Source organism: Diutina rugosa, assembly GCF_008704595.1.
Source record: "Diutina rugosa strain CBS 613 chromosome Unknown scaffold2_size729309, whole genome shotgun sequence".
NCBI classification, from domain to species: domain Eukaryota; kingdom Fungi; phylum Ascomycota; class Pichiomycetes; order Serinales; family Debaryomycetaceae; genus Diutina; species Diutina rugosa.
This window is the reverse complement of record NW_022995199.1, coordinates 653586-681288: the sequence shown is the minus strand read 5'-3', so window position 1 is coordinate 681288 and position 27703 is coordinate 653586. Positions and strand designations below refer to the sequence as shown.

The window sequence follows — 27703 nt, the reverse complement described above, 5'->3', positions numbered from 1 at the left end:
TTACTCCTTGGCCATTCTTGGGAATTTTGGAATACCTGAAGCACACGTAATTTAGCATATCCTTATACATTCAATCAGCCCGGCTGGTAATGATATGAATTGGCATTCAATTACTCACGTTTTACAAAAGAAAAATCTGCAATTAGATCTAACACTTACATGCTTTAATGAAACCCAATCATAGTGGAATTGCTCTATATCCAGTCCTGTAATATTAACTAAAGGTTTTAATATTGCTCTCAATAGTCATCGCTTCCGGTTTTTCTTCAGCTTATCCTCAAATTTTATGAAAGATGCGGGCACGCCCCACTTGTTCTTAAGCAAATCCACAATAACGGGACCATGAGGACCTTGCACTTGTACCTCCATTAGTTTGGGGTTTTGTACACACTCATGAATGGTGGCGCTGCCTTGACATTTGACCTTAAGCTCATCCGAAAGTGCGACAGGTTTTATATAAAACCGCTCAAAATCCACAACCTTCGTAATAGTCTTTCGGCCAATCTTCGTTTCGGTAATTACTTGAATTTTGGGAGGTTCCCCCTTATACATTTCTCCTCGCTCCTGACCAGGCTTGATAACTTCGCAATGAGGAGAGAATCCTTTCAAGAAAGCTTTAGATACAGCGTCGCGAGGTGCACTAGGTTCTTTGAGTCCTGTTGCTGCTTTGAGATTTTCGTCCAAAATCAAATTCTTAGGATTCTTTTGATCAACTTGCCCGTGCTTCTTCACGTAATTGTCCAAAATCTTCTTCACGTCACCAGCAGCGTATAACCGTTGGTAATTGAGGTCAAGATCATTGAAAATAAAACGGTAGTGTCCTGTGGGTTTGTACCAGCTTTTGATTTGTAGTAAGCTTGAGTTCTTCAGAGCAGTAGGCTCAGTTGGAGCTGCTTGAGCTTTTGCAATCGTTTTATGAGTGACAAAGTTTTGAATCTGGGGCGAGTTTGTACTCATAAGCTTGATAATTTGTAAATCATCATCTTTACCTTTGACGCTCAAATAGCCTTCTTTAGCCATGGCTTTGAGAAATTTTGTGGTCTTTTTCCACGAGGTTTTCTTCACGTTGGCATAGCTTGAGTCTATCACAGGAAGATTTTTGTAAATGTACTGGGACATGAATGTCGATGCCGGAATTGGAAGATCAATTTCGCTAGTTTTGATAGTTTGAAAAAGCAGACGAATGAAAAATTTATCGAGGTCTTCCACTGATAGGGAAGCGACATCATCGGTCACATTATTGACGGCATTGTCGTCACCAGTAGCAACGTCTCTTGTTCCCTCCAATACGATTTCGGTGTTTCCATCAACTGCATCTTCGGAATTTACAGTATCAGTTGCAGCACTTTCGGGAATTAGTTCGGTGATGGACTTGACTTCTTCGGGAACGGTTATATCAACTTTAGCAAGCTTGTAAAGCTCATCACCGACCAGATGAATGACATTTACGGCCACCCCAGTGCGGCCAATAACTCTATCAAATTGAGTCATGTTAAGGTTTGTCACTCCTATCGCTTTGATAACCAGAGTGTGAGCCGAATCACTAACGCCGACAATCACACCCTTTACCGCTCTCTTGTCGAAGGGTGGAATAGTTCCAGGAAGCATCAAGTCAGCTCCACCTGCAAGTACATCAATGACATGAGGGTGGGTAATGATCACAGGCAAAAACGCACCTGCTTGCCAGCAAGTGTATACCAGTGGATACAATTTGGAATCACGCTCCTTAAACCACACAGGAGTTTCGTTCTCATCAAAATAAATAATGCCACTGCTTCCAGCATCGGTTTTGAAGTTGGCTTGCTTGACTGTGTTGGGAACCAACCGAAGCTGATCTTCTTTGCTCAACTGATCCAAATCAACTCCATAAGTGGCGGCAATGGTTTGAAGGAGCTTTCGCCGTTCACTAGACTTGATGTTAGCCAGAGCCTTCTGATGAGGAGGTTTCTTGAACATGCGAATTTAACGTCAAAGTTCAGCTAACGACATCGCCAGCGTCCCTACAAAAAGTGCGATCAAGAACAAAAAGTCAGCTTCCACACATGCTCCAATTGATGTTTCTAATAGTGGTCTTTTCATTCTATTGTTAAATAGTCAACTTTATTTGGTGGTCTTATGTTAAATCACAGCAATCTTTTTGTCGAAGCGAACGTGAAGTTAATAGAAAAAATATTAAATAAAAGCATTGTAGATAGCATTCGCTGAAATCATTAAAGCTTCCAAATACTGTCTTGATGTCAGTCCGTGTGGAGCTTGAATGGTGGACACCGCTGAATAGTACCAGATTGTCGAAGAATGCGACACGTCCACGTCGCACAATACCATGGGGTCGAAGGAGCTCTTCCCTATAACACGGATCCGAAATGTGGTGTTGTTCGCTCTGGTGATATTCATTGTTGTTACAGGGTTTGCAACAATTACATTCACCACCTCCATTGAGAAGCATCCGTTACCGTTGCAGCATATCGCTAATGCCAGCACTGTTGTATCTCAAGGTGTGAAATACCAAGTTCCCGTATACGTGGACGTTCCAAACTCACAAGAACATGTGGTGGAAGCACTTGAGTCCAGATTCAATAGCGAGTTATCGCTGTTACCAAGAATTGCTTCGCAGTGGCTGATCAAATGCATTCGGGGACCCGCAAACCCTGACACGGACTACGTGATCGAACTCCAGCCTGGCAAAGATGCCGGTTACCACATCTCACCTTTTTCGAAGAAGATAACCCTCTACGTTAACGAAGCTGTTAAGCAGGGGGAGAATGTTGTTGAGCTTGGCACGAGCGTTTTGCATCAAGTTTTCGACTATGAGGTGGCAAAGTTTGCTGGAAACATTAAATCTAGTGCCATAGAAGTGCCCTACAGTTCGCGATATAATGTTGTATTCAGTCTTTTCTCTGAACTGGGACACCCAGTCCAATGGAAGATCGATGAAGCACTCAAATTATTCGACCCCATCTTTGATTCCCTCAAAGAGTATGCAAATTTTTCCGTATCGCTGCAAATCCAATATTACTCGAATTTGGCGGAAGGTGTTCAATTTAATCGGGAGATTGATCGTCAGGTACTTCGACTGGAGCATTTATCGACATTTATCAACCATGGTGACTGGAACTTGTTTTCTCACGACATAAACCCCACAATCAACTTCATGATGTATATTCCAGAGAAGAACTACGAAGATGTTCCCACAGTTATTGAAAACTCTGCTCTGAACTCATTTCTAGTACCGCAGTGGGGTGGTGTGCATGTATTGAGTCGGCCAATGGCTAAAGCAAAAGACGAACGCGAAACTGTGCTTAGCGAAGATGAGTTATTACCAGTAATGGAGATCTTCGCATCTCAATTTACTCAATTGATAGGTATGGGAAATCAGCCAAAGCTGTTGGCGATGCGGACGCTGCTGTTATACCGAACACAACTGAATGACAATCTTCAGCAAGCTCTTGATATTCTCAATAGTTTGGTTAAGGTGGTTATATCGTTGGAGGGCATCGCCATTCCTGAGGCCACCGTGGAGCTTGTGCGCAAGCTGTTGTCTAGTGTCGCTGAACTGCTGACCCTAATCAGTGCGGGAGAATTTGAAGGAGGAATGAAAGAGTCAGCCAAGGCCGTTGATTACGCCAACCGAGCATTTTTCGAGAAGGAGATGGTTCAACAGGCTTACTTCCCATCAGAACACAAAATGGCAGTATACTTGCCGTTGTTGGGCCCCGTGGGGCTGATCTGCATTTTTGCGTTGTTGCGAGTGGCTGTCGATGCCAAGCGGAGGATGAAGCACAAGAAAACACAATAGGTCAGTGGTCATTGATTTGATTGTACGCCTCCGCTGTGCTATCCATGACCTTATCGAATAACGCTAAAAATAGATGGAGATTACGAATTGCGATATTATTTACTCCATGCGATTTGTAGTTACGCCAGTGGCATTATGTAGCTGAAGATATAACCCATGCTGCAAAAATACGATGAAGTGACAAGTTCACCCATGACCCCGTTCAAAAACCATCTAGAGACGAGAGTAAAAGCTGGCGACAGTGGTGTACGTGGAGACCACTACACGGATGATGTCAACGAATGACCTCAGTAGCGTTTGTGGTCGATATCGGTATTGTTTGTTACTAGGCGCCACTAGAGCAGTACGGTTGGGGGGTGATCTCACGTGATCTGCAAAAAAACGCGCCAAGCCATGTGCAGGCCAGCCGATGATGCTGGCTGGCTGATAAATGCAAGTGTCCCATCTGGGTAAGATGCCCTCACTACCAATCAAAATATGAGCAACCGGATGTTGTTTGGCGGTCTGGCCCTTGGTCTTGCTGGACTTGCATCTTTCCTCTGGGGTAGTCTGAAACCGGTGGCGGTGTCAGCACCCGTCTCCACCGGTGATGTACTCCCCTTCGCCCACGGGGGAAATGAAGTGTTTGATCCCTCTCAAGTAAGACCCCAGGACTTCTTTAAGTATGGGTTCCCCGGTCCGATCCACGATATGGGTAATCACAATGAGTTCGTGCTGTGTTTCGACCGCAAGACACGTAACCCTTATTGGGTGGTGGAGCATATCACTAAGGATTCAATCAAACGCACAGATGGGGTCGATCGCAAGAAGTCGGTGTTTAAGGAAGATGAAGGCGTTCCGGCTAAGTTCCGTGCTCGTTTGCGGGACTACTTCCGGTCAGGCTATGATCGGGGTCACAACGCTCCCGCTGCCGATGCCAAGTTTAGCCAACAAGCGATGGACGACACTTTCTTGCTTACTAACATCTCTCCCCAAGTTGGTGACGGCTTCAACCGTGATTATTGGGCCTACTTCGAAGACTTTGCTCGTCGTCTCACCACTAAGTACGACGACGTTCGTATCATGACTGGACCGTTATATTTACCTAAGTTGTGCCCTGATGGTAAATATCGCGTCACCTACGAGATGATTGGATCACCTCCCAACGTTGCCGTCCCCACCCACTTCTTCAAATTGGTCGTCGGCGAACGCACGGGACTGGACACTCTTGCCGTGGGGGCATTTGTGTTGCCCAATGAACCCATCGATAACACCGACCCGTTGACGAAATACCAAGTTCCCGTGGAGGCTCTCGAACGTTCGTCGGGTCTTGAATTACTCCAAAAGGTGCCACCCAACAAAAAGAAGGACTTGTGCCGTGAAGTCAACTGTGCCGTGGTGGTTAGAGAGTTCCCTCAACAAGTAAACAACCTTATCGAGGGAAAAAAGGATTAACCATGAATTGCATTAGAAACTTATCAATATCAAATACAATAAAGATCACGTATTAGCATCTTCATTCTTGCTTCCCCTCCTGTAGAGGTGGTAGAACCTGATGGAAATTCTGCACACAGGCCGCGCTCACTATATAGAGTCAAGCAATACGACCCGATCTCACCTACCATGCCTAATTCCATTTGTTACTTTGACATCACTAAGGATGGCGAGCCCGAGGGCCGCGTCGTCTTTGAATTGGCCAATGACGTTGTCCCTAAAACCGCTGAAAACTTCAGGGCATTGTGCACTGGTGAGAAGGGTATTGGAAAGTCGGGGAAGCCATTACACTACAAGGGTCTGAAGTTCCACCGTGTGATCAAGGACTTCATGGTTCAAGGCGGTGACTTCACTGCTGGCAATGGTACTGGAGGTGAGTCGATTTACGGCGAAAAGTTTGAAGATGAAAATTTCAAGTTGCTTCACGACAAGCCGTTCCTCCTTTCGATGGCGAATGCTGGTCCAAACACCAACGGATCGCAATTCTTCATTACCACTGTCCCCACTCCTCACCTTAACGGCAAGCATGTTGTGTTTGGGAAGGTCATTGAAGGTAAAGGTGTTGTGCGCAAACTCGAGCGGTGTGAAAAGGGCGCTGGCGACGAACCTGCTCAAGAGTGGGTGATTGCTGAATGTGGGGAATTACCTAGTGACTACGTTCCTAAAGGTACCGCCGATGCCACTGGTGATCCCTACGAGGAATGCTTGCAAGACTGCGACAACATTGACACCAAAGAGCCCCAACTGGTCTTTGATGCTGTTACTAAGCTTAAAGATATCGGCACGGCTCAATTGAAACAAGGGAACTTGGATGTGGCGTACGCCAAGTACAACAAAGCCGCCTTGTTTTTGGACGATTACTTCCCCGATGATTTGAGTGATGCCGACTTGGCCACTTTGCATTCGCTCAGAGTTGCGTGCAACTTGAACGCCGCTCTTGTTGCACTCAAGCTCAAATCAGGTAAGAAGGCGGTCGCGGCTGCTTCTAAGGCGTTGGACGAAGAAGGTATTGACGAAAAGTCAAAGGTGAAGGCATTATATCGGTTGGGCATGGGTTATAACCTCGCTAAAGACGAAGCTAGTGCCGAAAAGTACTTGCAGCAAGCTCTTGCCTTGGAACCCAACGACGCCGGCATCATAAATGGGTTGAAAGAGGTCAAGGAGAGCCAACGTAAACGTAGAGAAAAGGAAAAGAAGGCGATGTCTAAGTTCTTCTCCTGAACATATAGCATCATGGAACTGTTTTTTGAGAAGACTTCCTTATCAAAATAAACGAAGATTAAAATTCTTTTGGGCGTTACGCTCACTGGGGTATTGTTTTCGTTGTAGATGTCAGTGAGCTTATTTGATACCCCGCTGAATTATATGCACCTTGTAAGTCTTATCAACTGATACACCGTTTAGGAATTTGCCACCATGACCACTTCACTCACCTAAATTCTTCCAAAATTGTGTGAGAATATGGCTACTTTCATGGTGCACTTTCGTCACGCGTGTAAATGATCTTCGAGCCTTCTGCAGCGTTCCACGTTTACGCGCTTTCCCCCCTCCATGGTCCCATCGAACCTTAGCGTCAAAGGAAGATTTTACCATGGATGACGTAGGCGGCAAATTAAAGAGTCATGTTGGTGACGGCAGATAATCATAGACGTTCGATTGGAATGCATCGGTGGCGTTACACGAGAAGATGGCGTTACTAATATTGTGGAGAATGTGTGTCGTTGCTGCCATACTGTCTGCAGTACGGCTCTCAAAAATTTTCATCCAGTGCGCCACCCATAACTCCCGATAACCTGGTGCTAGGCCGTTTCCTGACACCCTCCTTCACCGCTTATACCCCCCTTGTGTGTGTGCTGACTGATACTCCGGTTTTATAAGCGTCACAGGGTTGTATTTGCATCACAACTGTACTGGCACTGATGTCGAGACAGTTTCCTTACTCGTCGGCCCCGCTTCGCGAGATTAAGGAGGTCCAATTTGGCCTCCTCAGTCCCGAAGAGACTCGGGCGATCTCGGTGGCTAAAATCGAGTTCCCTGAGACCATGGACCCCGCCACAAAGAAGCCTCGTGAGGGTGGGTTGAACGACCCTCGGTTGGGACTGATTGACCGTAATTTCAAGTGTCAAACGTGTGGTGAGGATATGGCGGAATGTCCCGGGCATTTTGGTCACATCGAACTTGCTAAACCAGTATTCCACATCGGCTATATTGCAAAAATCAAAAAAACATGTGAGCTGGTGTGTATGCACTGTGGTAAGTTGTTGTTTGACGAACTGAACCAGGCGATGGCTCAAGCCATTCGTATTCGCGACCCCAAGCGCCGGTTCAACGCAGTTTGGCTGGTTTGCAAATCTAAAATGGTGTGTGAAGCGGATGTTGTTGACGAGAACAATCCCGACTCAATCGTTGGGCCTCGCCGGGGTGGGTGTGGTCACACCCAACCCACAATCCGTAGAGACGGGCTCAAATTGTGGGGGACATGGAAGAGCAACAAGAACTTCGATGAACTGGACCAACCGGAACGGCGGTTGTTGACTCCGGCAGAAATTCTTAACGTGTTTAAGCACATCTCACCCGAGGATTGTCACAGGTTAGGGTTTAATGAAGATTATGCCCGACCCGAGTGGATGCTCATCACGGTGTTGCCTGTGCCCCCTCCTCCTGTGAGACCGTCTATTGCATTCAATGACACTGCTCGTGGTGAGGATGATTTGACGTTCAAGCTCGCGGATGTTCTCAAAGCGAATATAAATGTTCAGCGTTTGGAGATGGATGGGTCGCCGCAGCACGTTATTGCCGAATTCGAGGCGTTATTGCAATTTCACGTTGCTACCTATATGGATAATGATATTGCTGGTCAGCCGCAGGCGTTGCAAAAGACTGGTAGACCGATCAAATCTATTCGCGCCAGACTCAAAGGTAAGGAAGGGAGATTACGGGGTAACTTGATGGGTAAGCGTGTGGACTTCAGTGCGCGTACTGTCATTTCCGGTGACCCTAACTTGGATTTGGATCAGGTGGGGGTGCCATTGCTGATTGCTCGTACTCTTACGTATCCTGAAATTGTCACTCCCTATAACATCCACAGACTTACGGAGTATGTCCGCAATGGTCCTCAGGAACACCCTGGTGCCAAATATGTCATCAGAGACACTGGTGACCGTATTGATTTACGGTACAATCGCCGTGCGGGAGACATTGCTCTTCAGTATGGGTGGAAGGTTGAACGACACCTCATGGATGACGACCCTGTGTTGTTCAATCGTCAACCCTCCTTGCATAAGATGTCCATGATGGGTCACAGAGTCAAGGTCATGCCTTACTCAACTTTTCGTCTTAACCTTTCAGTCACGCTGCCTTATAATGCTGATTTCGACGGTGACGAAATGAATTTGCACGTCCCTCAATCACTGGAAACTAGAGCCGAATTGCTGGAGATCTGTGCCGTGCCGTTGCAAATCGTCTCACCCCAAAAGCTGGCTCCTGTTATGGGGATTGTTCAGGATACCCTTTGCGGTATTCGTAAGATGACTCTTCGTGATATCTTCATTGAGTATGAGCAAGTCATGAACATGGTGTATTGGATTCCCGACTGGGACGGGGTTATTCCTCCACCCGCCGTGATCAAGCCCAAGCCCTTGTGGACAGGGAAGCAAATATTGTCGATGGCCATTCCTAAGGGTATTCACTTGCAACGTCTAGACGGTGACGGTGCTAGCGCGTTATTGCTGCCCAAGGACAAGGGGATGTTGATCATCGACGGTGAAATTGTTTTGGGTGTTGTCGATAAGAAGACCGTGGGTGCCCTGGAAGGGGGGTTAATCCACGTTGTTTTCAGAGAAAAGGGTCCCTATGTCTGTGCGCGACTCTTCGGTAATATCCAAAAAGTCGTCAACTATTGGTTGTTGCATAATGGTTTCTCCATCGGTATTGGTGATACCATCGCTGATAAGGACACCATGAGACAAATTACTGGGTTCATTGCTGATGCCAAGGTGAAGGTGGCTCAGATCATCAAGGATGCCCACAATAATGATTTGGAACCTCGTCCAGGTATGACACTTCGTGAATCCTTTGAAAACTCGGTGTCAGTTGTTCTTAACCAGGCTCGTGATGATGCTGGTAAAGCTTCAGAAGTGAACCTTAAGGAACTTAATAACGTTAAGCAAATGGTGGTTTCGGGTTCTAAGGGTTCATACATTAATATCTCGCAAATGTCGGCTTGTGTTGGTCAACAAATTGTTGAAGGTAAGCGTATCCCTTTTGGGTTTTCTGACCGTACTTTACCCCACTTCACCAAAGACGATTACTCTCCTGAACTGCGTGGGTTTGTGGAAAATTCTTACTTGAGAGGTCTTACTCCGCAAGAGTTCTTCTTCCACGCTATGGCTGGGCGTGAAGGTTTGATTGATACCGCTGTGAAAACTGCCGAAACTGGGTACATTCAACGTCGGTTGGTCAAGGCCTTGGAGGATATCATGGTTCACTATGATGGGACCACTCGTAACTCTTTAGGTGACATTATTCAATTCCTTTATGGTGAAGATGGGATGGATGGTACTCAAGTGGAACGGCAGCTGTTGGACACATTGCCTGGTACCACCATGGCGTTTGAACGCCGTTACCGCATTGACTTATTGGATCCGAAGTTGACTATCTCTGAGCTGTTGTTGGAATCGGGTAAGGACATTCAAGGTGATGTCAAACTTCAACAGGTCTTGGATGAGGAGTACAATCAACTTCAAAAGGACCGGGATTACTTGCGGCGTGTGTGTTTCCCCAACGGGGAGTACGTGTGGCAATTGCCTGTCAACATTCGTCGTATTATCCAAAATGCACAGCAAAAGTTCCACGGGGGCCGTCAACGCGCCCTGGACTTACGCTTGGACGAAATTGTTCAACAAATCAGTGACCTTTGTTCGAGGGTCACTGTCGTTCGTTCGAGTAAGGATAACTCAACATCTACTCAGCTGTTGGTTGAGGAGTCCCAACAGAACGCCACATTGTTGTTCCAATGTCTTGTGCGCTCGAGACTTGCCGCTCGGAGGGTGGTGGAAGAATATCGTCTTAACCGGTTATCGCTTGAGTGGGTTATCGGGGAAATCGAAACTCAATTCCAAAAGTCTCTTGTTCATCCCGGTGAAATGGTGGGTGTTATCGCTGCTCAATCTATTGGGGAACCTGCAACTCAAATGACCTTGAACACTTTCCATTATGCTGGTGTGTCCCTGAAGAACGTCACTTTGGGTGTTCCTCGTTTGAAGGAAATTTTGAACGTTGCGAAGAATATCAAGACGCCTTCATTGACGATCTATCTCGACAAAGACATTGCTGCTGACATTGAAAAGTCTAAAGTTGTACAAGCTGCCATTGAGCATACCAATTTGCAAGGTGTCACCGCGTCAACTGAAATCTATTACGATCCAGACCCCAGAACTACTGTTATTCCCGAGGATCTTGACACAGTTGAAGCTTACTTTGCCATTCCTGATGAAAAGGTGAATCAGCTGCTCAGTCGTCAATCACCTTGGTTGTTACGTTTGGAACTTGATCGTGCCAAGATGATTGACAAGCAATTGACCATGTCTCAAGTTGCCGAGAAGATCACTCAAAATTTTGGTGACGATTTGTTCGTGATTTGGTCCGACGATACTGCTGATAAGTTGATTATCCGGTGTCGTGTGGTTCGTGATCCCAAGCAATTGGATGAAGACACCGATGCCGAGGAAGATCAAATCTTGAAGCGAATCGAAGCACACATGTTGGAGGAAATTTCTCTTAGAGGTATCAAGGGTATTACCAGAGTGTTCTTGGCACAAGAAGATGCCCCCATTATCAAGCCTACGGGTGAATTTTCCAAGGAAAAGGAATGGACTCTTGCCACTGACGGGGTCAATTTGGCTGAAGTCATGCAAGTGGAAGGCGTTGATTACACGCGTGTCCGTTCCAACAATTTCATTGAGGTGTTGCAAGTTTTGGGTATTGAAGCTTGTCGTGGTGCTTTGTTCAAGGAGTTGAAGGATGTCATTGAATTTGGTGGTTCCAAGGTTAATTACCGTCACATGGCATTGTTGATTGATGTTATGACTTCGAGAGGTCACTTGATGGCTATTACCCGTCATGGTATCAACAGAGCTGATACTGGTGCCTTGATGAGATGCTCATTCGAAGAGACTGTTGAAATTTTGTTGGAAGCCGGTGCTGCTGCAGAATTGGATGACTGTCGCGGCATCTCTGAAAACGTTATGCTTGGACAAATGGCTCCACTCGGTACGGGTGCTTTTGATGTTATGGTTGATGACAACATGTTGCAAGATGCTCCTGGTATCATTGAAGCTGGGGAATATGAGGATGGTGGTGCCACGCCTTACCGCGACTATGACTTGGAGGATGACAAGATTCAATACGACGATGGTGGTGCGTTCTCGCCGATTCACACTGCTCAAGTGGGAGGTGAGTCTGGTGGGCTCACGTCTTACGGTGGTATGCCTCTGTCCCCTGGTGGGGCCACTTCGCCGTTCAACTATCCCACCTCGCCTCTGTTCCTGGGTGCAACTTCCCCTGGTTACGGGGGTATTTCGTCGCCTTCGTACAGTCCTACGTCGCCTTCTTACAGTCCCACGTCTCCTTCATACTCACCCACGAGTCCTCTGTACTCGCCGACGTCGCCATCGTACTCCCCTACCAGTCCCCTGTACAGCCCGACTTCGCCCTCATACAGTCCCACGTCTCCGTCGTACTCGCCGACGAGTCCTCTGTACAGCCCCACCTCCCCTCTGTATTCGCCTACCAGTCCTCTGTACAGCCCGACATCTCCGCTGTACAGCCCTACGTCGCCGTCGTACAGTCCCACGTCGCCTTCTTACAGTCCGACATCTCCTCTGTACTCACCGACGTCGCCGTCTTACAGTCCTACGTCGCCTCTGTACAGCCCTACCAGTCCCTCGTACAGCCCCACTTCCCCGCTGTACTCTCCCACTTCGCCTTCGTACAGCCCGACGTCGCCCTCGTACAGCCCCACGTCACCACTGTACTCGCCTACGTCGCCGCTGTACTCGCCAACGTCGCCGCAGTATTCGCCTACATCCCCTCTGTACAGCCCTACTTCACCTCTGTACTCCCCAGGATCTCCGCAATACTCCCCTCCCGGAGAAGACGACGATGAAAAGAAGGACTAATTGTATTATAAACATTTTCAAGTGCAAAATATCGGTAACAAGTATGATCTATAACGAATGGTCACAAATCTTAATACAATCAAAACGTAGAGCTTTTACCGATTCTCTTAATGCATTTATATTCTCCCACATCGATTCGATTGCGAAAGACCACTATATATCTTCAGTAATCGAACAATCCGTCATCGTTGTTCGCCCATTCATCTTCACCTTCACTCCAATCCAGACCACTTTCATCTTCAGAATCGGTGACAGAATCGTCACTGTCATCCTTATCGTCATTGACAATACCTTCTAACAGCAACAACTTCAAGTTCTCATTCTTAGCAACTGTACCTTGAGAGACTTCATGTGTCAGTTCGACATTGCACAGCGTCAACTTAGACTTCAGCTTGATGAGACAGTGTGCGCCAATGATGCAATTTTCTAATTGAACATCATTTTCAATGGTGACATTGTCGAGAATCAAACACCCAGTGAGCTTAACACGCTCTCCAATGTTACAACCGCTTCCGATTGCCAGTCGCTTCACAGCAGAACGCAGACCAATATGCGTTTCCTCACCAACGAATGAATCAATACCAATATTTGCAGCCAGTTTGTCTTTAGGTTGCACAGAGCCGCTCTTGCCCACCTCAGCCGCCTTCAACTTCATGAAGTAACGGTTAGCCTCAGTCCACATCGGAAGAGTGTTACAGCGAATGAAAGTTGCCTGATGAGGAATTACAAAAATCCCCACGGTGTCCTTAGGTTGGGAATGCTTCCATGAACGTCTCGCTAAATCACGTACGATTTTGAGTAATGAATGAGTTTGGAGATACACATCGTCAAACTTGGGCTCTTCCAAAGCTTTGAAAACAGCTGCACTACCAAAGAAAATCAGGGAGTTGAGTAAAGTGGTCAGAATTGTCGTTTGAGGATGACGCCATGTCATTTGCGAACGCACAGGTAACAGCTTGTGAAATTCAATATCCTTGGTAGTCTGAACATCTAGCAAATGACCGTCATCACTATACATGGTGTACAACTTGGCTTGTTTGTGCTTCTTATCTTCCACTTCTAAAGTCTGTTTGTGAAACACTGCCAATCCAAAATCGCTATCACCACGGTTACGGTATTGCTCAATCAAGACTTGTGGGGGCAAGTCAGTGATAAAGTCACAAGGCAATACCACGAAGTGCGGTGATTTGATGTGGGGTGCAAGTTGATGAATAACGGATCCCAGTTCCGGACAATCATAAGCCTGCACGTCGATCTCCAAGCGTTCCACCAGCTTACGATAGTTGTCGATGCTTTCCTGAACCAAAGTCATTGCCTCTTCCGGGCACACCACGGTGATATTTGCAAAGAACGCCTTAGTGCAGAAGTCAAGGGCATAGTGGATCATCGGCTTGTTGGCAACAGGTAAAAGGGGTTTGGGAAACCCCGCCAGTCGCTCTTGTGAGAATGGAGCCAACTGTTTGCCCGGCCCACACACAATGATCGCGTGGAACTCCATGCTTAACGAACGATTTGTGAGAAGAGGTGAGTCGCACAAACAGTGATGGCATCCATCTTGGATTGAGCTGAACGCAAAATTTGGCAACGACGGGAGAAAGAACGACGATCAAAGTGAACCAAGAAGTCAATCATACTCAGCGTGCTACTTTCATCTATCACAAATGATGCATTTGGACTTGTCGCTTCTAATTGCTCAAATTTATTTTTTGAAAAACTAAGATTAGCTTCATAATAGATGTAGGTAGCAAAGTAGCTATAATTCGAGAGCTAAAGTTTGAGAAGTTGTTTACATTAAACTACAGTCCCTGTAGCCGTATCCTCTCTGCTTCCATACATCAGCCTGCGAGCCTCAAGTGCACCGTTTATCTTAGTCAGCAACGAGATCAGCTATCTGATATGGCACGGCCCAAGTCAAAGGGGTGCAACAATTGCAAAAGATTGAAGATCAAATGCAATTTGGCGCGACCTCTGTGTGAATATTGTGTCTACACCAACAAAACTTGTGACTATACCATAAATGAAAATTCCCCAGTCCGTTCAAATGTGTTTATCATGCACTCAAACAACAAGGTGAAGAAGCCTCGCAGGAAGCCAAAACCGATTGTATCAGAGGTCACAACGGTGATAACACCCCCGAAAACTCCCATAAGCACCGCCCCGACAACTCCTTCACGAAGTTCTTCTCCAATATCCATACAGTCGCTTCTTCTGGATCCTTTGGTAGGGCATTTGGTCTCAGATGAAGTGTTTGATGTTGTTTCTCCGAGAATAATCAGCACACCAAACACACCTGCGGTGTGTAGTCTCAACAACACGTCAAAGTTGATGGGGATCTCGCCATTTGAGTTCATGATCCTTCATCACTTTGAAAGCTGGGCAAAGGATAGGTACATAATGTCTACTGATGTTCGGCAAAGGTTCATATGGGAATGGGTGATGCCCAGATACTTGCTTGAACTGGATGTATTGAAGATATCGGTTTTTGCCTATTCAAGTATGCTTTTATTACAAAAGCATAACCCTCAATACTTGCTAGGGGACACGCCATGCTGGTCTAGCTTCAATGATGAAATGATGACATTGTATGAGTTTGCATTCACCAACTTTGAGTCACAGATGAAGCAAATTAACCGGTTGAGCAGCAAAATAAAAGCTGGTGAACCTATCAATATCTTAGAAGCCATATCCCTTGTCATAGGTGCAACAATAATGATATCAGTGTTTGGGAGACACTCACGAAGAACAATGCCATTGATATCATTTGATAGATCTCAACAAGACTTTCAGAGTTTATGTGCTGAGATGAAACAAATCCTCACCTTATGTTGGCCAATTTTGAGAAAAGAACCGCATGCAGCATTAGTTCCATCGCTAGTGAAAAACATAGACTATCCAATATTACCTATGTTTCAGCAATTGTTAGATGAGCTAGACACGCTGCCATCAGAGTTGTTCAAAGGCAAGAAGGATAACATTGATGCAGATAACAAGGTCGGGTTGCGTGACGCCATTTTGACACTAAATGCCCAAGTTCAGCAATGTGAAGAATATTCATCAGAAGTACCTATTCACCGTTTCCAGCATTTCGCTGAGGAATCATTCTGGCGACAAGTGTATAATGAGAACTACTTTGCCCTCCGCATATTGAACTTGTACTGCGCATATTTGGTGATGCTCCAATATTATTTTGTGAGAGAACGTAACATGTGGATTGACTACATGAATTGGTTCCACCAGGAGAGCTTATTCAGGTTTGGGAAATTTTACTATGATGAGGACGAAAAATTGTACGAAAAAGTGATCGTCAATGGCTACACAGCGGGATTCCTTAACTTGTGGAAGCTAAATATGGATTGAGGTAATAATACAACATTATATAGAACGATGAAGGTGTGAGTTCAATCTGTGAGGGCCATTTCATCAGGTAAGGTACCCATCAAACTAACTCGCAACACCAGAATGCGAGTACGAGATTTCAATTCGAGGTAGAAACCATCGTAGGATTCTCCAAGTCTCTGAAATGATTGAGGAACGGCTAGTTCGATTTTTGTAGAGGTTGGTTGGAGTTTGCGCTGCAACATCTTCAGCCACCCTACAAGTGTTGTGGTATCCGATTTTGGTGCCAACAAAGGCAGCGAGCATTGGAGTTCTTTGTTTTGGGAATAAGGACGCTCTCGGTAGTTTTGAGGTAGCGCACAAACGGCAATATCGGTTAACGGGGAGGCTTGGGGATCGAGCTCGATGATTATTTTTTTAGGCTCCATCGGTAATGTCAGAATTGCTAAAGCACAATACTCTGAGTCACATTGCCAGAGTTTGTCATTGGCCAAAAGAGTGTTTTTTGGATCATTCCAATGATATGCTCGAAGCTGATCGCGTGCTCTATGCCATAGCAGTCGTTCGTACATATTCCAATCTGTGAGGAACCACATGATCGACCCCCCAACGGAGGGATCGGCAAAATTGTACAACTCACTCGAACGTGGCCTGAGCTGTGAAGCCATATCTTCCAACTTATCCTGGGCCGATTCAAGGGAGTCAATCACATCAATAACTTGATCAACATATTCTTCCAGGGTTGGCACAACAGGAGCTGGGTCATTTGATATTCGTTCAGAAAGACGAGGATCTTTGACTGGAGAATGTGTGTGAGGTGTGTGAGGTGGGCTTTGAGACGGTTTCGAGGGTGTCAACAGCCATTTTAATTTAGATAAATGCGATTCTGATCTGGGCAATAATAAAATTGCAAGCAGTAAAACGGACAATGCTCCCCATAGTTTCCAATTGAAACGCTGTTTCGGGCGGGCGCAAGGGACAAATTCCAGGACAATGGTTGATGTGAGAGCGTCGGGGTGGACGCTGTTCAACGCGGCGTAGTTTTTCTCCCATTCGGTAACGTAAAAGTCATCATCCTCACTTGCCATACCGAGATCGTCGGTCATGGCTGCACCAAATTTTAAGGGTAAACAATGGCACCGAGTTTAGTTGGGTTTAAGTACAGATGATTCACAGAGTAAACTTGACGCGTAATGCTGATTACATAAGCTGGCATAGTTCAACCACATTTCCAGGTGATAGAGACGTGATGAAGTTTTACGAATATATTGATAGTATTCTGCAATGGATAGTCGTTACCAGCCATTGAATTGACAGGAACTGCTAAAAATTCGTTATAAATTCGTTCAGCCTTGATGGCATCACTGCAGCGGATGCCTACAATACACTTCGGGTATATGTTGGCTCATCGTGTCTTCCAATCTCGGTGGTTTCACAATTCACCGACAGAAGCGTCACTAGATAAATCTTAATACGCTCTTTGTATCAGGAATAAAAGTACTTCTTTCAATATCTGGTGAGGGTGGTCATTAATTGAGCTCTTGTAACTTGTTCATGCGCAGCCGCACTTTTCACTTCACTCACCATGGAGGCCTACACTGAGATCATTGAACCTTCACGGGTTTCACATTGTCTCGGGCTCCACTTCATTCTGCCCAATGTAGAGCATCTCATGGTGGCCAAGGACACGCTTCTTCAACTTTTTGAGCTCGTGCCCACATCCGATGGGCTACCCAAGCTCATGCTTGTTGACCAATACAAACTTCATGGATGCGTCACTGACCTCAAGCGCATCAAAACCGTTGAACTGGAGTTGGACTATCTCATTGTGCTGACCAAATTCGCCAAGTATTCGGTGGTGAAGTGGGACGCCACTGCCCATCAAATATCCACGGTGTCTCTTCATTACTATGAACAAGCGATGCAAAAGTTGTCTATGGAAACGTTATCACGAAGCGACCTCACAGTGGAACCCACTCATTCATCAGTTGCTTGTCTCAGATTCAAAAACTTGATGGCCTTCTTACCTTTCATCGTTGAAACTGATGACGACGATGATATGTTTGATGATGACAAACCCTTGGCGGTGAATTCGTCCGCCCAACAAGAAGTCTTTGACCCTTCATTCATCATTGATGCTAATACCTTGGACCTGCTGTTAGGCGATCTCATTGACCTTCAGTTCTTATACAACTACAGTGAACCCACAATCGCGTTTCTTAGCCAAAAGCAGTACACCTGGGCGGGCATGTTACCGAGAATAAAGGACAATGTTACATATACTGTTCTTACTCTCGATACAACTCTGAAACTGACAGTGCAAGTTTTGAAAATTGACAACTTGCCTTATGATATTGATCGTATCGTCCCATTACCTTCACCAATGAACGGGTCGTTACTCATTGGATGTAATGAATTAATCCACGTTGATAATGGTGGCATTGTAAGACGTATTGCCGTCAACGAGTTCACGCTGAGCTGTACGGTATCTATGAAAAATTACACCGATCAGAGTCTACTCAAATTACGATTGGAGTACTGTAGCGTGGCACCTGTACCCAATGAGAGTCGCGTGTTGCTTATATCACGCGATGGTGACCTGTTCTATATCAACTTTGAATTAGACGGCAAGGCGATTAAAAAAATGACATTGGAGCGTGTAAGCGACTCATCAGATGACCTGGCACTCAAAGTAAGCCAACCAGGTGAGATAGCACTGATCGGTAAGGAAATGCTTTTCATAGCTAGTGCCGGTGGTGACCTGCGATTGGTTAAATTCCAACCGAAAGGCAGTGTTAAGACCGAAGGCGCTAATGAAGCTGAAATTTCAAATGAGAAAATGAAGAAAATTGATGACGAAGATGGGATTTATGATGACGACGAGGACTTATACGGGGATGACGACGCTCCTCAGGCGCAAAACCGCGGTCTTACTGCTTTAGAGTGGACATTGGCAGACACACTTGCCAACTTGGGTCCTATGCTGCTGTTTACTCTTGGATTCTCGTCGACAGAGAAACACAAATGTAATTTGCCCAATCCTCAATTTAAAGAGATAGCAGTCGTGGCTGCACTGGGAATTGGACCTAATACGTCATTATCAGTGATGACACCTTCACTCCCAATGTCGATCAAACTGTCACTTACTTTTTCCCAAGTCAATAGAATGTGGACAATTAATCAACAGTTTCTTATAACATCAGACGATGTGAATCAGAAGCTGGAAATTTTCCAAATTGATAAAAAGTATGCTCGACTCAAAACCCGTGACTTCAAAAATGATGAGAGCACAATTGCTATTCACGAATTGGATGGTGGCAAATATATTTTGCAAGTCTCGCCGCGACTGATCGCTCTTTACACAGATAAGTTCAAGCGAACTTTGGATTTAACGCTGGAAATCGGTGAACTGGAATGTGTGACTTCGTATATTCGTGATGAGTATTTAATGGTGTTTTTGGCACTGGGTGTTGTAAAAATTTTGCTGATCAATACCTACAATCTGACATATACCACCATTGATATCCCTGAAATACTTGGTCTGACCATCATCACCTCGGGCTATATTACCAATTCTCATCTCCTTAATGTTGTATCTAAAGATGAGGGCATACTCAAGCGGGGTACTAAGCGAGCAGCCCTGGGGGCTTCAAAGTCCGAAAATATCGATTTTGGCCGTAAGCAAAAGACATTCATCCTTATTACAGCCGACAATCGTATTGTTGCGTTTACCAGACAGCATAATAACAAGTGCTACCAGCTCAATGATACTTCTCGCATGCTGGAACACTTGTCGCTTGCCAAATTTGACCCGAAAGATCAAGAACCCGATCCCAATATCAAACAAGTCATCTTCAACGATTTGGGTGACCGCTGGCATAGTCAAGAATATTTAACAATTTTGACTGTTGGTGGTGAAGTGATCTTATACAAATTATACTTCGATGGTAGCAATTTTCGTTTTGTCAAAGAGCTGGATTTGAAGATGACCGGGGCGCCATCTAATGCTTATCCCGAAGGTACAGCAGTTGAAAGAAGATTGGTGTACTTCGCCGACATAAACTCTTATACTGCTATTCTTGTCACTGGGATTATTCCCTTCTTTATCCTCAAATCTATTCACTCGCCGCCTCGAATTTTCCGCTTCACGAATATGGCGGTGGCTTCAGCTGCACCCTATACTGATCATAGAATCAGTAATGGTCTTGTGTGGCTTGATCTTCGCCAGAACGCACGCATTTGTCAATTGCCTATTGATGACATGGTGTACGACTTTGAATGGCCAGTGCGTCGCATTCCTATTATCGGTGAGCTGATCAATGCAATTGACTATCATGAAACTCTGCAGTGTTATGTGGTGCTGACTGTTAAATCGATCCCATACAATGCAATTGATGAAGAACTCAATCCCATTGTTGGTACAGACCCCGAGAAGGAGCTGTCAAAGTCGTACCTTGGGCTGATCAAATTGATCTCACCAATGAATTGGCTGGTAATCGATCAAATAGCTCTTGAACCCAATGAAGTGTGCATGAGCTTGAAGCTGATGGTGGTTGATGTTGGACTGCTGCTGACTAAGTTCAAGCTGAAGAAGGAGGTAGTGGTATTTGGTACTGGTAAGTACCGGATGGAAGACTTGGCATCCAATGGATCGTTTTACGTCTATGAGATTGTCGCAATTGTCCCCGAGCCGGGCCGTCCCGAAACAAATCACAAGTTTAAGCAAATGTACCAAGAGTCTACCAAGGGTGCGGTGACGATGGTTGGTGATGTTTCTGGTCGTTTCCTTGTAGCTCAAGGTCAAAAGATAATTGTTCGGGATGTGATGGATCTGGGTGTAGTATCGGTAGCGTTTATCGATTTACCCACATACGTGTCCGAGGCTAAACTGTTCGGGAATTTGATTGCTTTCGGTGATTCACTAAAACTGGTATGGTTGGTGGCATTTGACGCTGAGCCATTCCGTATGGTGATGCTTGGAAAAGATTTGCGGCCGTTAGATGTTACCTGCGCCGACTTTGTGTGTCATGAGGACGACGTACATATTGTTGTGGCTGACAATAATAACGTGTTACTGGTTCTTCAGTACGATCCTGATGACCCGGCTCTGGCCAATGGTCTGGTCTTACTAACTCGAGCCAATTTCGCTGTCAACTCATATGTTCTGGGTCTTCGATCGATGCCAAACCAAATTGCAACGTTTGATAGTGAAGCCAACGAAATTAGATACCGTTTGAGTGGTAACTGGAAGACTATTGGAAGCTGCGGAAACGGTCTGTTGTTCGCAATGACGCCCTTGAGTGAGGATTCTTATCGGCGACTTTATTTGTTACAACAGCAAATGACAGATAAAGAATATCATACATGTGGGTTGAACCCACGTCTCAATCGTTTGCATAGTCGTGATGGTGCTGCAGACGTTAATCAAAAGCCTGTAATTGATGGCGAGGTCATCCGCTATTTCAAACGACTTACAAATGACCGACGCGATGTGATCGCTACAAGAGTGAGTACCGTGGGCAATCCCCAAGAAGTTTGGCGTGATTTGATCAACTTAGAACAGGTGGTGAATATCTTGTAGCATCAAAAGGATCTAATAAACGCCAGATATAATGGAATTTCCTCAATCTAATATGCAATTTGGTAAAATCGAAAGCCAAGCATACGATAATTTTATAATACATCCAAAGCTGGTTGCTGCGTGGAGTATTACCACAGTCTGAGACGTCAATTGGCCTTGCGACTCTGACGCGCCCTGACACGCACTAAGAAAAATAGTAGACGAACCATCAATCCCCAGATTATGGTGAATCAACGAAAAAAGCAGGTGCTGTTCCACAACAACACGCCTTCGCCCCCGGCTACTCCAGAGCCCCGTGGGTTACCAATGCCCACGGTGGAGCGTGGGTGGCTTACTATTCCCTACCACCATTTGGCAGTGCTTGCGTTCATGTTTCGGCAAGGCCTCACTACTTCAGTTCAAGCGACATTACTTCAAGGGCTTTTTACGCTTATTCCACTCCAGTTGGCCTACAACTATCTTATCGTACTGAACACCAACAGTAATACGAAACGGGGAAAAGACAATGATAACATTTCGCTTCTTGTCGTTGGAGCTGTGTTGGTATCGCTCGCATTGCTGGGTCCACTTCATGTTTGTCTCGTGTTGTTTGGAGCTCCCATTTTCGCCTATTGGAAAGAAACAGCTTTGCTTGCTGCTCATTTAGCATTGGTAGCTTTTGACCCGCTCCTAGTCGAATTCAAGTTCGACTTTGCTCGGTTGCGGGGCATTTTTGGTACAGATGCTGCCATCAGGACATTAGTAGGAAACCCCGTGGTGGCGCTGGCGCTTGGAGGCTTTGTTGGCGCCTGGTTAGGCGTGTTGCCAATTCCTCTCGACTGGGATCGCCCATGGCAACAGTGGCCTATCACCTTGGTGGTTGGCCTGTACTTAGGGACTGTTGTCGGAGGATTGGTTTCATTGGTTATGTAAGTCATATACCATTAATACAGTAGCATAGACCACCTGACTCAGCTAGGTGACTCCGGACCTGGATCGTCCGTCCCCACTACCCCGCTAAGATAGCGCCCTCAGATGTCGGACATATGCAACCGATAAATGAAAAATTGCCAGAAATCACATCATGGCAACCATATAGTCTAAGTGAGCAAGGTAATATGCACAGTTAAGATTTGCGAATATGTTGAGGTGCTCAATTGACGTAATTTTGTTGCCAGACATGTAAAGTTGCCCTCCCCTCCTTTATGGTATGAACCCTGGGCTACATCCCCCAGCTATTTAAATAGTTGTAAGGTACAATTTGTTTTACCAATTGCCCCTTATGCTGGACTTCAACGACAAATTCCCTACTAACGTTAACCCATTATACATCCCCCTTAAGTCTCTGGACACCTCGCTCTTGCTGGGTGGCGACCCTCAAGAATTGGACCTCGCGAAGTTGTTTCCGGGCGAAACCGTGGTCTTCACCGCTGCTCCTGGTGCTTTCACCCCCACGTGCACACAAGCTCACATTCCCGACTACTTGAAGCATGAGAAGCAATTGAAGGACAAGGGTGTTGCTCGGGTGATTATCCTTTGCCAAAACGATGCGTTTGTCATGAACGCCTGGGCCAAGGCCGAAGGCTACAACGCCGATGAAAACTACTTCGTTTTCGCCTCTGACCCTAATCTTGGTATTTCTAGTCAATTGGGCTCGGACTACACTCTCAACTTGAAGGACAAGGGCTTGGGTGAACGTACCCTGAGATGGGCGGCTATTGTGAAGGATGGCAAGATTCAATTTTTGGGGGCTGAGCCCGATGGTAAATACGGCAATGTCGTTGGCATCAACCACATCTTGAAGCGCATCTAGTTTTAGTGCAGATATGTTTATTTGAATGTAATTGTGGTTTTTGAAATTGTCGACATAGATTGTAGAACCAAAAATTCGGTGTGAGCAATATATTGAAGAATCCCTGAAGCAATTGATCCAATAGTCCTATTCGTATCTATACCCAATCACAAAGAGTCAGCCATTTTGCAACTCCGATTGTTCCACGTGATATCATGTATATCGCAAAGATCGAAATGTAGATAATAGTAATTTATGGGTGATAAACTAGAGGAATCAAACATAAAAAATCCGTGCTCATTAACTTTCGTTACCTTTTAAAAGGGTGGAAATTGTTCCGCCATTTCCGGCACTGCATTCTCCAAAGACGCAGCGTCCAACAACATGACCGACAACTTGGGATCAATACCGTGTTCACTGAAGACACGACGCGAGTCGGTTTCCTGTTTATGATTAGTGTAGTCCAGGTAAATGTTATACTTAGCATGCTTCTCTAACACCATGTCTTCGTAGTGGAAGTAATCAGTTTCATTTTCGATGATTTGGGCCTTTTGCTTTTTCAGCTTATTCTCGTCGGGAATTTGAGCAGCCACGACGTAGTAGATCTTGGAAACAATGACGAAGTAGTCAAACTTGAGGTCGTGTTCGGCCATCTCCTCGAGCAACATTTTATATAATGGAGGTGTGACCTCGACCGGCATGTTGATCAATCTTTCGCTAAAGATCCAAGCGACTCTCTTCTTCGAGTCCTTGGCAAGCAATTTGCGCAAAAACATGTTGAACTCAGTGTGCTTTTGCGTCTTTTCCACCAAGTAATCCATTACCTGTTTGACACAAGGTTGCAGTTGTTGTGCGTCAATAACCAGAATCATCGCAAAGGGGTCCAGCTCTTTACCATCAGTTTTGATGGTGGTACCAATGGCATCTTTGACAAGGATGACATCAGCGAGGCCCAGGACATCAAACATACTTCCATCATCACCGAAGAGCTGACGCAATAACATCTTGGTGGCATGGAAATCGACATCTGGGTTAAGGTTGAAGAAATCGAAGTCAACATCGACAGTTTCCTCTTCACCTTGATCGACTTCCTGATCAGATTCGTCAGTGGAGCTTACATCAATATCCAGCTCTTCATCAACCTTTCTCTTCATAATGGAGATGAGATGCGCACTGCTTAATGCTATCAGGAGAATGAGTGCGATACCGATGAGCTACTTCCCTGCACCATAACTCCTTGAATTGGCTTGCAAGGCATTTTTACATGATGGAAGCCTTTATTAGTTATATTGTGTAATGTGTAGCAGGGTCTAGAATGATTCGTTAAACTATATAAATTTGAGCACCAGCATCTAAAATGGTACCACACTACATAAGTACGCACTTCTCATCACGATACTTGTCACGTCTGCGACGCAGCTGCCGTGTCACCTTCTTCAGCTTGCTTCGACCCAAAAATCCTTGTCTTTCCCGCAACCCGTAGTCATCACCCGTGTCCGGCTTGCTGTGATGTACACGGGCTGAGTGTGGAGCATGTGAAGTCGTGATGGCTGGGGCTGATACAGTTGTTGGTGTTGCAGCCGGATAACTTGGCGCATTGAGGCTGATGTCAGGGATTGTGTTAATGGACATCACTTTGTGCTCGCCACTCCATTGGGAGTTTCGCCGGAACTGTGGACTCATTGTGATTTCGGAATCTCCCGAAACCCCGATTCTGGGAAGCTCCTTGTAATAATTATGGTCTTTATCAGGAACGTACCAATAGTAACGGTTTCTGACATCAACAAATGAAGGATCAGTGGGAGCAATATCAGGTAATGGAATACTTGAATTACTCGCCAGAGACTCACGTCTTTTCGGCTCATCATTAGCAACTGCTAAATGGGGGGAGGTACCTGACTGAGGGCCCAGTGTGATGGGGGAAAGATCACTCCAGTAGTTTGACTTTGAACCATGAGGGCGAACTATAGGTAAGTGCAGTTCAATACGCTCCTCCAGAGGGTCGTCGGGCAGCACTAAACGGTAAAACAAAATATAAGGCCACTCGTTGTCAAAGATTTCCTTGAAAGTCTTTTCCTTGATACGATGCTTTTTGTTCATATCATCAAAGAGCAACCATTTTGCCAGATACCCTTCCTCAAGTGTCAACGAAGTGTTATTATTATCGCGGCGGGTGGCAGCAACAAAATGACCCGAGCTAATCAGCGTACCACGATGGCATACAGCCAGCTCAAGAATAAGTTTGTAATTATTCATGTCATAATTGTCATCTTCTGCGACGAATTGAGGCAAATTGATAACTGGAGGAATGACAACGCGACGTTTCAGACGATTGGCAGTCGACGTGCCAACGTCATATTCATAGCGCTTCAAGCAAATGGGAAGAATCGGCCGGCGATTAACAAACTCTTTGGAATTTTTTGCAGTACCATCAGTATCATTATCGTCAGTGTAGAACGGCAATAATCGTAAGAACATCCAAGCTGGTAGACTGACCTCGTGCAACAGGGTAGCTCGACCGCGAATGGTCAGAGTATCGTCATTCAGTGATTGGTGGGTTGTAGTTGAATTGGGGGCAGCAGGGGACTCCAGCCATATCAGGAGAGTCAGCGAACGCGTTCTAGGCAATTCACCTCTAATGGGTTCCTTGAATAGTGAACTTCTTGATGGCTGCAGTTTCATCGACAGGCTTGATGTGGGAATTACTCCTTCGATCACTTCAATGCGATCACTAGTGGCACGACGCTCGAGTTCACGCTTGACACTAATTGAGTTATTGAAGTAGTGTTCAAGGCATTCTTCGAGAAGGATTTCTTCGGGTTCCTCATCAGAGTCTGAGCGTGTTGCCACACGGCCAAGCTCTTCTGTGACTTCAGCAATGGCCACCTCAGAGTCTGGTGGAGGGGGTGAAGTGTTAGGTGATGGAGAAAGAGTGTCATCCTCAACAGCACGAGATTGAGATGCTTCGCGTGATGAAGATGTATCTTCAGGAATCAGCACAAATAAAAGGCGTTCCTTGCTGATCTTTTGATCATCTTCTTTGCTAAACTTACCACCGTGCTTAATGTCGATCTTAAACGTAAGCAATGGCATTTGCAACATTTCCGTGAGGAAAACGAAAAGCGCTGCCAGATCTTGCTGAGTATGGGATGTTGCCTCAATGAAACCAAGTTTGGTTAAAGTTTCACAAATTTGAATAGTGACATCGGTCGTGATCAAATTTCCCAGACGCAATAAAGTGGTATATACCCTGAGTAACGCACTCAATTGATCGACAAGTCGTTTGTTAGGAGAATTGATGTGAGCGTTACTAATGAATAAAATTGGTTCGAAAGCTTCCATATTGGCAAACATGGCGAAGAGTAACGCATCCAAATAGCACATAACGTTTTCCCAGTTTTCAGCCCCTTGATATGTAATAGCATGGCCGCGCTTGTCAATGGGACTGTTGGTCAAAAAATAGCCTTCGTTGGCCAGTTGGAAAAATCGGATGAAATGAAATGCTTTCACCACATCACCATTGACAAAGGGCAGTTTCAAAACTGCACAAGTCTCGGTGTGTGACGGAACCGGTAGGCCTAATTGATCAAAATACAGGCGCACCGTTGTTACCGCCAGCGAGTAATGATGATACTTCTTAGGATTGACAGGTAAGCATCCATGAGATTCGCCTACCAGCATCAGCCGATAGTTCTCTAGATACTGCTGCCAGAAGTCCTCATCGAAAACCGATGGGGAGGGGGCCATTCTGGCACTATTGTCGGGGGATCGCGAATGTGGAGTCGCGATGGCTTCAACATCTGGGGTGTCGATGTGGCTGTGGTGAGGTAGCGGAAGCGCTTGCGGAAGTGCTTGGATAAGCGGTAGTGGAGAGATCGACTTGATACTTCCTAAGCGGTGAGGATCCATAGTTAAAGATTCAATTTCAGATTTCCAGTTGTGTCAATTCTAATGTATATGACGCTATGCACATAAGCACATGACAATAGGAGAATTAAAGTCACGAGCGTACCTAGCCGGCATCCAAGCGACGGAGACAGCCACAAAAGACGGGGCGAAATAAATGAGTCGGCGATGACTATTCATGATGCCGAACCCGATATCCGACATCTTCCGTTAGGTCCGAGGACCTCATACAAACAGGGCAAAGAACTCTTTTTACTCAACTTAATTTTAGAAATGTCACATACATCACCTCTACCATAGGGTTTACGCTCAAATGGAAATACTTTCAGCTTCTAATACATTAGCTGGGAGTGATCGGATGCCAAGAATGACCTAAAGTAACGATGGTGGTAGCTGTAAGTGGTCGGATTCTCAACTTGCATTTGTCTGACGTGGTCATCGGAACGGACTTGATTCGGACACTTATCCAAAATTTCCCTCAAAACATTCATTATCGTCCAACTGTTATGCTGTCATGGCGTAATGCCGATAACACAGCTTGACCCCACAGTCGGCAGCGCTACCGTTATCGGAACTGACGGCACCACTTTTCTACAACCGCGCGTAACGCGTCCTTCTCCAGAGAGCCTGCTTTTAAAGTAGGATGGATCCAAATACACCAC

The 27703-nt window shown here is 45.7% G+C and overlaps 13 protein-coding genes across 13 annotated transcripts; 8 read left to right on the top strand and 5 right to left on the bottom strand. All coding sequences in view use genetic code 12, as the record gives it.

The window, feature by feature from the left end:
* Positions 1-246: 246 nt before the first annotated feature.
* DIURU_005056 (uncharacterized protein) lies at positions 247-1956 on the bottom strand (the record flags this gene model as incomplete). The annotated part of the gene is made up of 1 exon (XM_034157996.1): positions 247-1956. One exon carries the CDS (start codon positions 1954-1956, stop codon positions 247-249), a length of 1710 nt encoding a protein of 569 aa, XP_034010458.1.
* A 367-nt stretch (positions 1957-2323) lies between these two features.
* On the top strand, positions 2324-3796 carry DIURU_005055 (PIG-S family GPI transamidase component; the record flags this gene model as incomplete). Its single annotated transcript, XM_034157995.1, has 1 exon — positions 2324-3796. One exon carries the CDS (start codon positions 2324-2326, stop codon positions 3794-3796), a length of 1473 nt encoding a protein of 490 aa, XP_034010457.1.
* A 477-nt stretch (positions 3797-4273) lies between these two features.
* On the top strand, positions 4274-5230 carry DIURU_005054 (ribonuclease; the record flags this gene model as incomplete). Its single annotated transcript, XM_034157994.1, has 1 exon — positions 4274-5230. One exon carries the CDS (start codon positions 4274-4276, stop codon positions 5228-5230), a length of 957 nt encoding a protein of 318 aa, XP_034010456.1.
* Positions 5231-5398: 168 nt separating this feature from the next.
* CPR6 (peptidylprolyl isomerase) lies at positions 5399-6490 on the top strand (the record flags this gene model as incomplete). Its single annotated transcript, XM_034157993.1, has 1 exon — positions 5399-6490. One exon carries the CDS (start codon positions 5399-5401, stop codon positions 6488-6490), a length of 1092 nt encoding a protein of 363 aa, XP_034010455.1.
* Positions 6491-7188: 698 nt separating this feature from the next.
* On the top strand, positions 7189-12447 carry RPO21 (DNA-directed RNA polymerase II subunit RPB1; the record flags this gene model as incomplete). The annotated part of the gene is made up of 1 exon (XM_034157992.1): positions 7189-12447. One exon carries the CDS (start codon positions 7189-7191, stop codon positions 12445-12447), a length of 5259 nt encoding a protein of 1752 aa, XP_034010454.1.
* A 163-nt stretch (positions 12448-12610) lies between these two features.
* Positions 12611-13945, bottom strand: GCD1 (translation initiation factor eIF2B subunit gamma; the record flags this gene model as incomplete). The annotated part of the gene is made up of 1 exon (XM_034157991.1): positions 12611-13945. One exon carries the CDS (start codon positions 13943-13945, stop codon positions 12611-12613), a length of 1335 nt encoding a protein of 444 aa, XP_034010453.1.
* A 554-nt stretch (positions 13946-14499) lies between these two features.
* On the top strand, positions 14500-15804 carry DIURU_005050 (uncharacterized protein; the record flags this gene model as incomplete). Its single annotated transcript, XM_034157990.1, has 1 exon — positions 14500-15804. One exon carries the CDS (start codon positions 14500-14502, stop codon positions 15802-15804), a length of 1305 nt encoding a protein of 434 aa, XP_034010452.1.
* A 41-nt stretch (positions 15805-15845) lies between these two features.
* DIURU_005049 (uncharacterized protein) lies at positions 15846-16889 on the bottom strand (the record flags this gene model as incomplete). The annotated part of the gene is made up of 1 exon (XM_034157988.1): positions 15846-16889. One exon carries the CDS (start codon positions 16887-16889, stop codon positions 15846-15848), a length of 1044 nt encoding a protein of 347 aa, XP_034010451.1.
* A 479-nt stretch (positions 16890-17368) lies between these two features.
* On the top strand, positions 17369-21364 carry DIURU_005048 (cleavage/polyadenylation factor CFT1; the record flags this gene model as incomplete). Its single annotated transcript, XM_034157987.1, has 1 exon — positions 17369-21364. The coding sequence occupies one exon, from the start codon at positions 17369-17371 to the stop codon at positions 21362-21364; it is 3996 nt and encodes a 1331-aa protein (XP_034010450.1).
* Positions 21365-21586: 222 nt separating this feature from the next.
* On the top strand, positions 21587-22276 carry DIURU_005047 (mannose-ethanolamine phosphotransferase; the record flags this gene model as incomplete). The annotated part of the gene is made up of 1 exon (XM_034157986.1): positions 21587-22276. The coding sequence occupies one exon, from the start codon at positions 21587-21589 to the stop codon at positions 22274-22276; it is 690 nt and encodes a 229-aa protein (XP_034010449.1).
* Positions 22277-22625: 349 nt separating this feature from the next.
* Positions 22626-23156, top strand: AHP1 (thioredoxin peroxidase; the record flags this gene model as incomplete). The annotated part of the gene is made up of 1 exon (XM_034157985.1): positions 22626-23156. One exon carries the CDS (start codon positions 22626-22628, stop codon positions 23154-23156), a length of 531 nt encoding a protein of 176 aa, XP_034010448.1.
* A 296-nt stretch (positions 23157-23452) lies between these two features.
* On the bottom strand, positions 23453-24289 carry DIURU_005045 (protein-transporting protein; the record flags this gene model as incomplete). Its single annotated transcript, XM_034157984.1, has 1 exon — positions 23453-24289. The coding sequence occupies one exon, from the start codon at positions 24287-24289 to the stop codon at positions 23453-23455; it is 837 nt and encodes a 278-aa protein (XP_034010447.1).
* A 214-nt stretch (positions 24290-24503) lies between these two features.
* On the bottom strand, positions 24504-27044 carry DIURU_005044 (uncharacterized protein; the record flags this gene model as incomplete). The annotated part of the gene is made up of 1 exon (XM_034157983.1): positions 24504-27044. The coding sequence occupies one exon, from the start codon at positions 27042-27044 to the stop codon at positions 24504-24506; it is 2541 nt and encodes an 846-aa protein (XP_034010446.1).
* Positions 27045-27703: the final 659 nt, after the last annotated feature.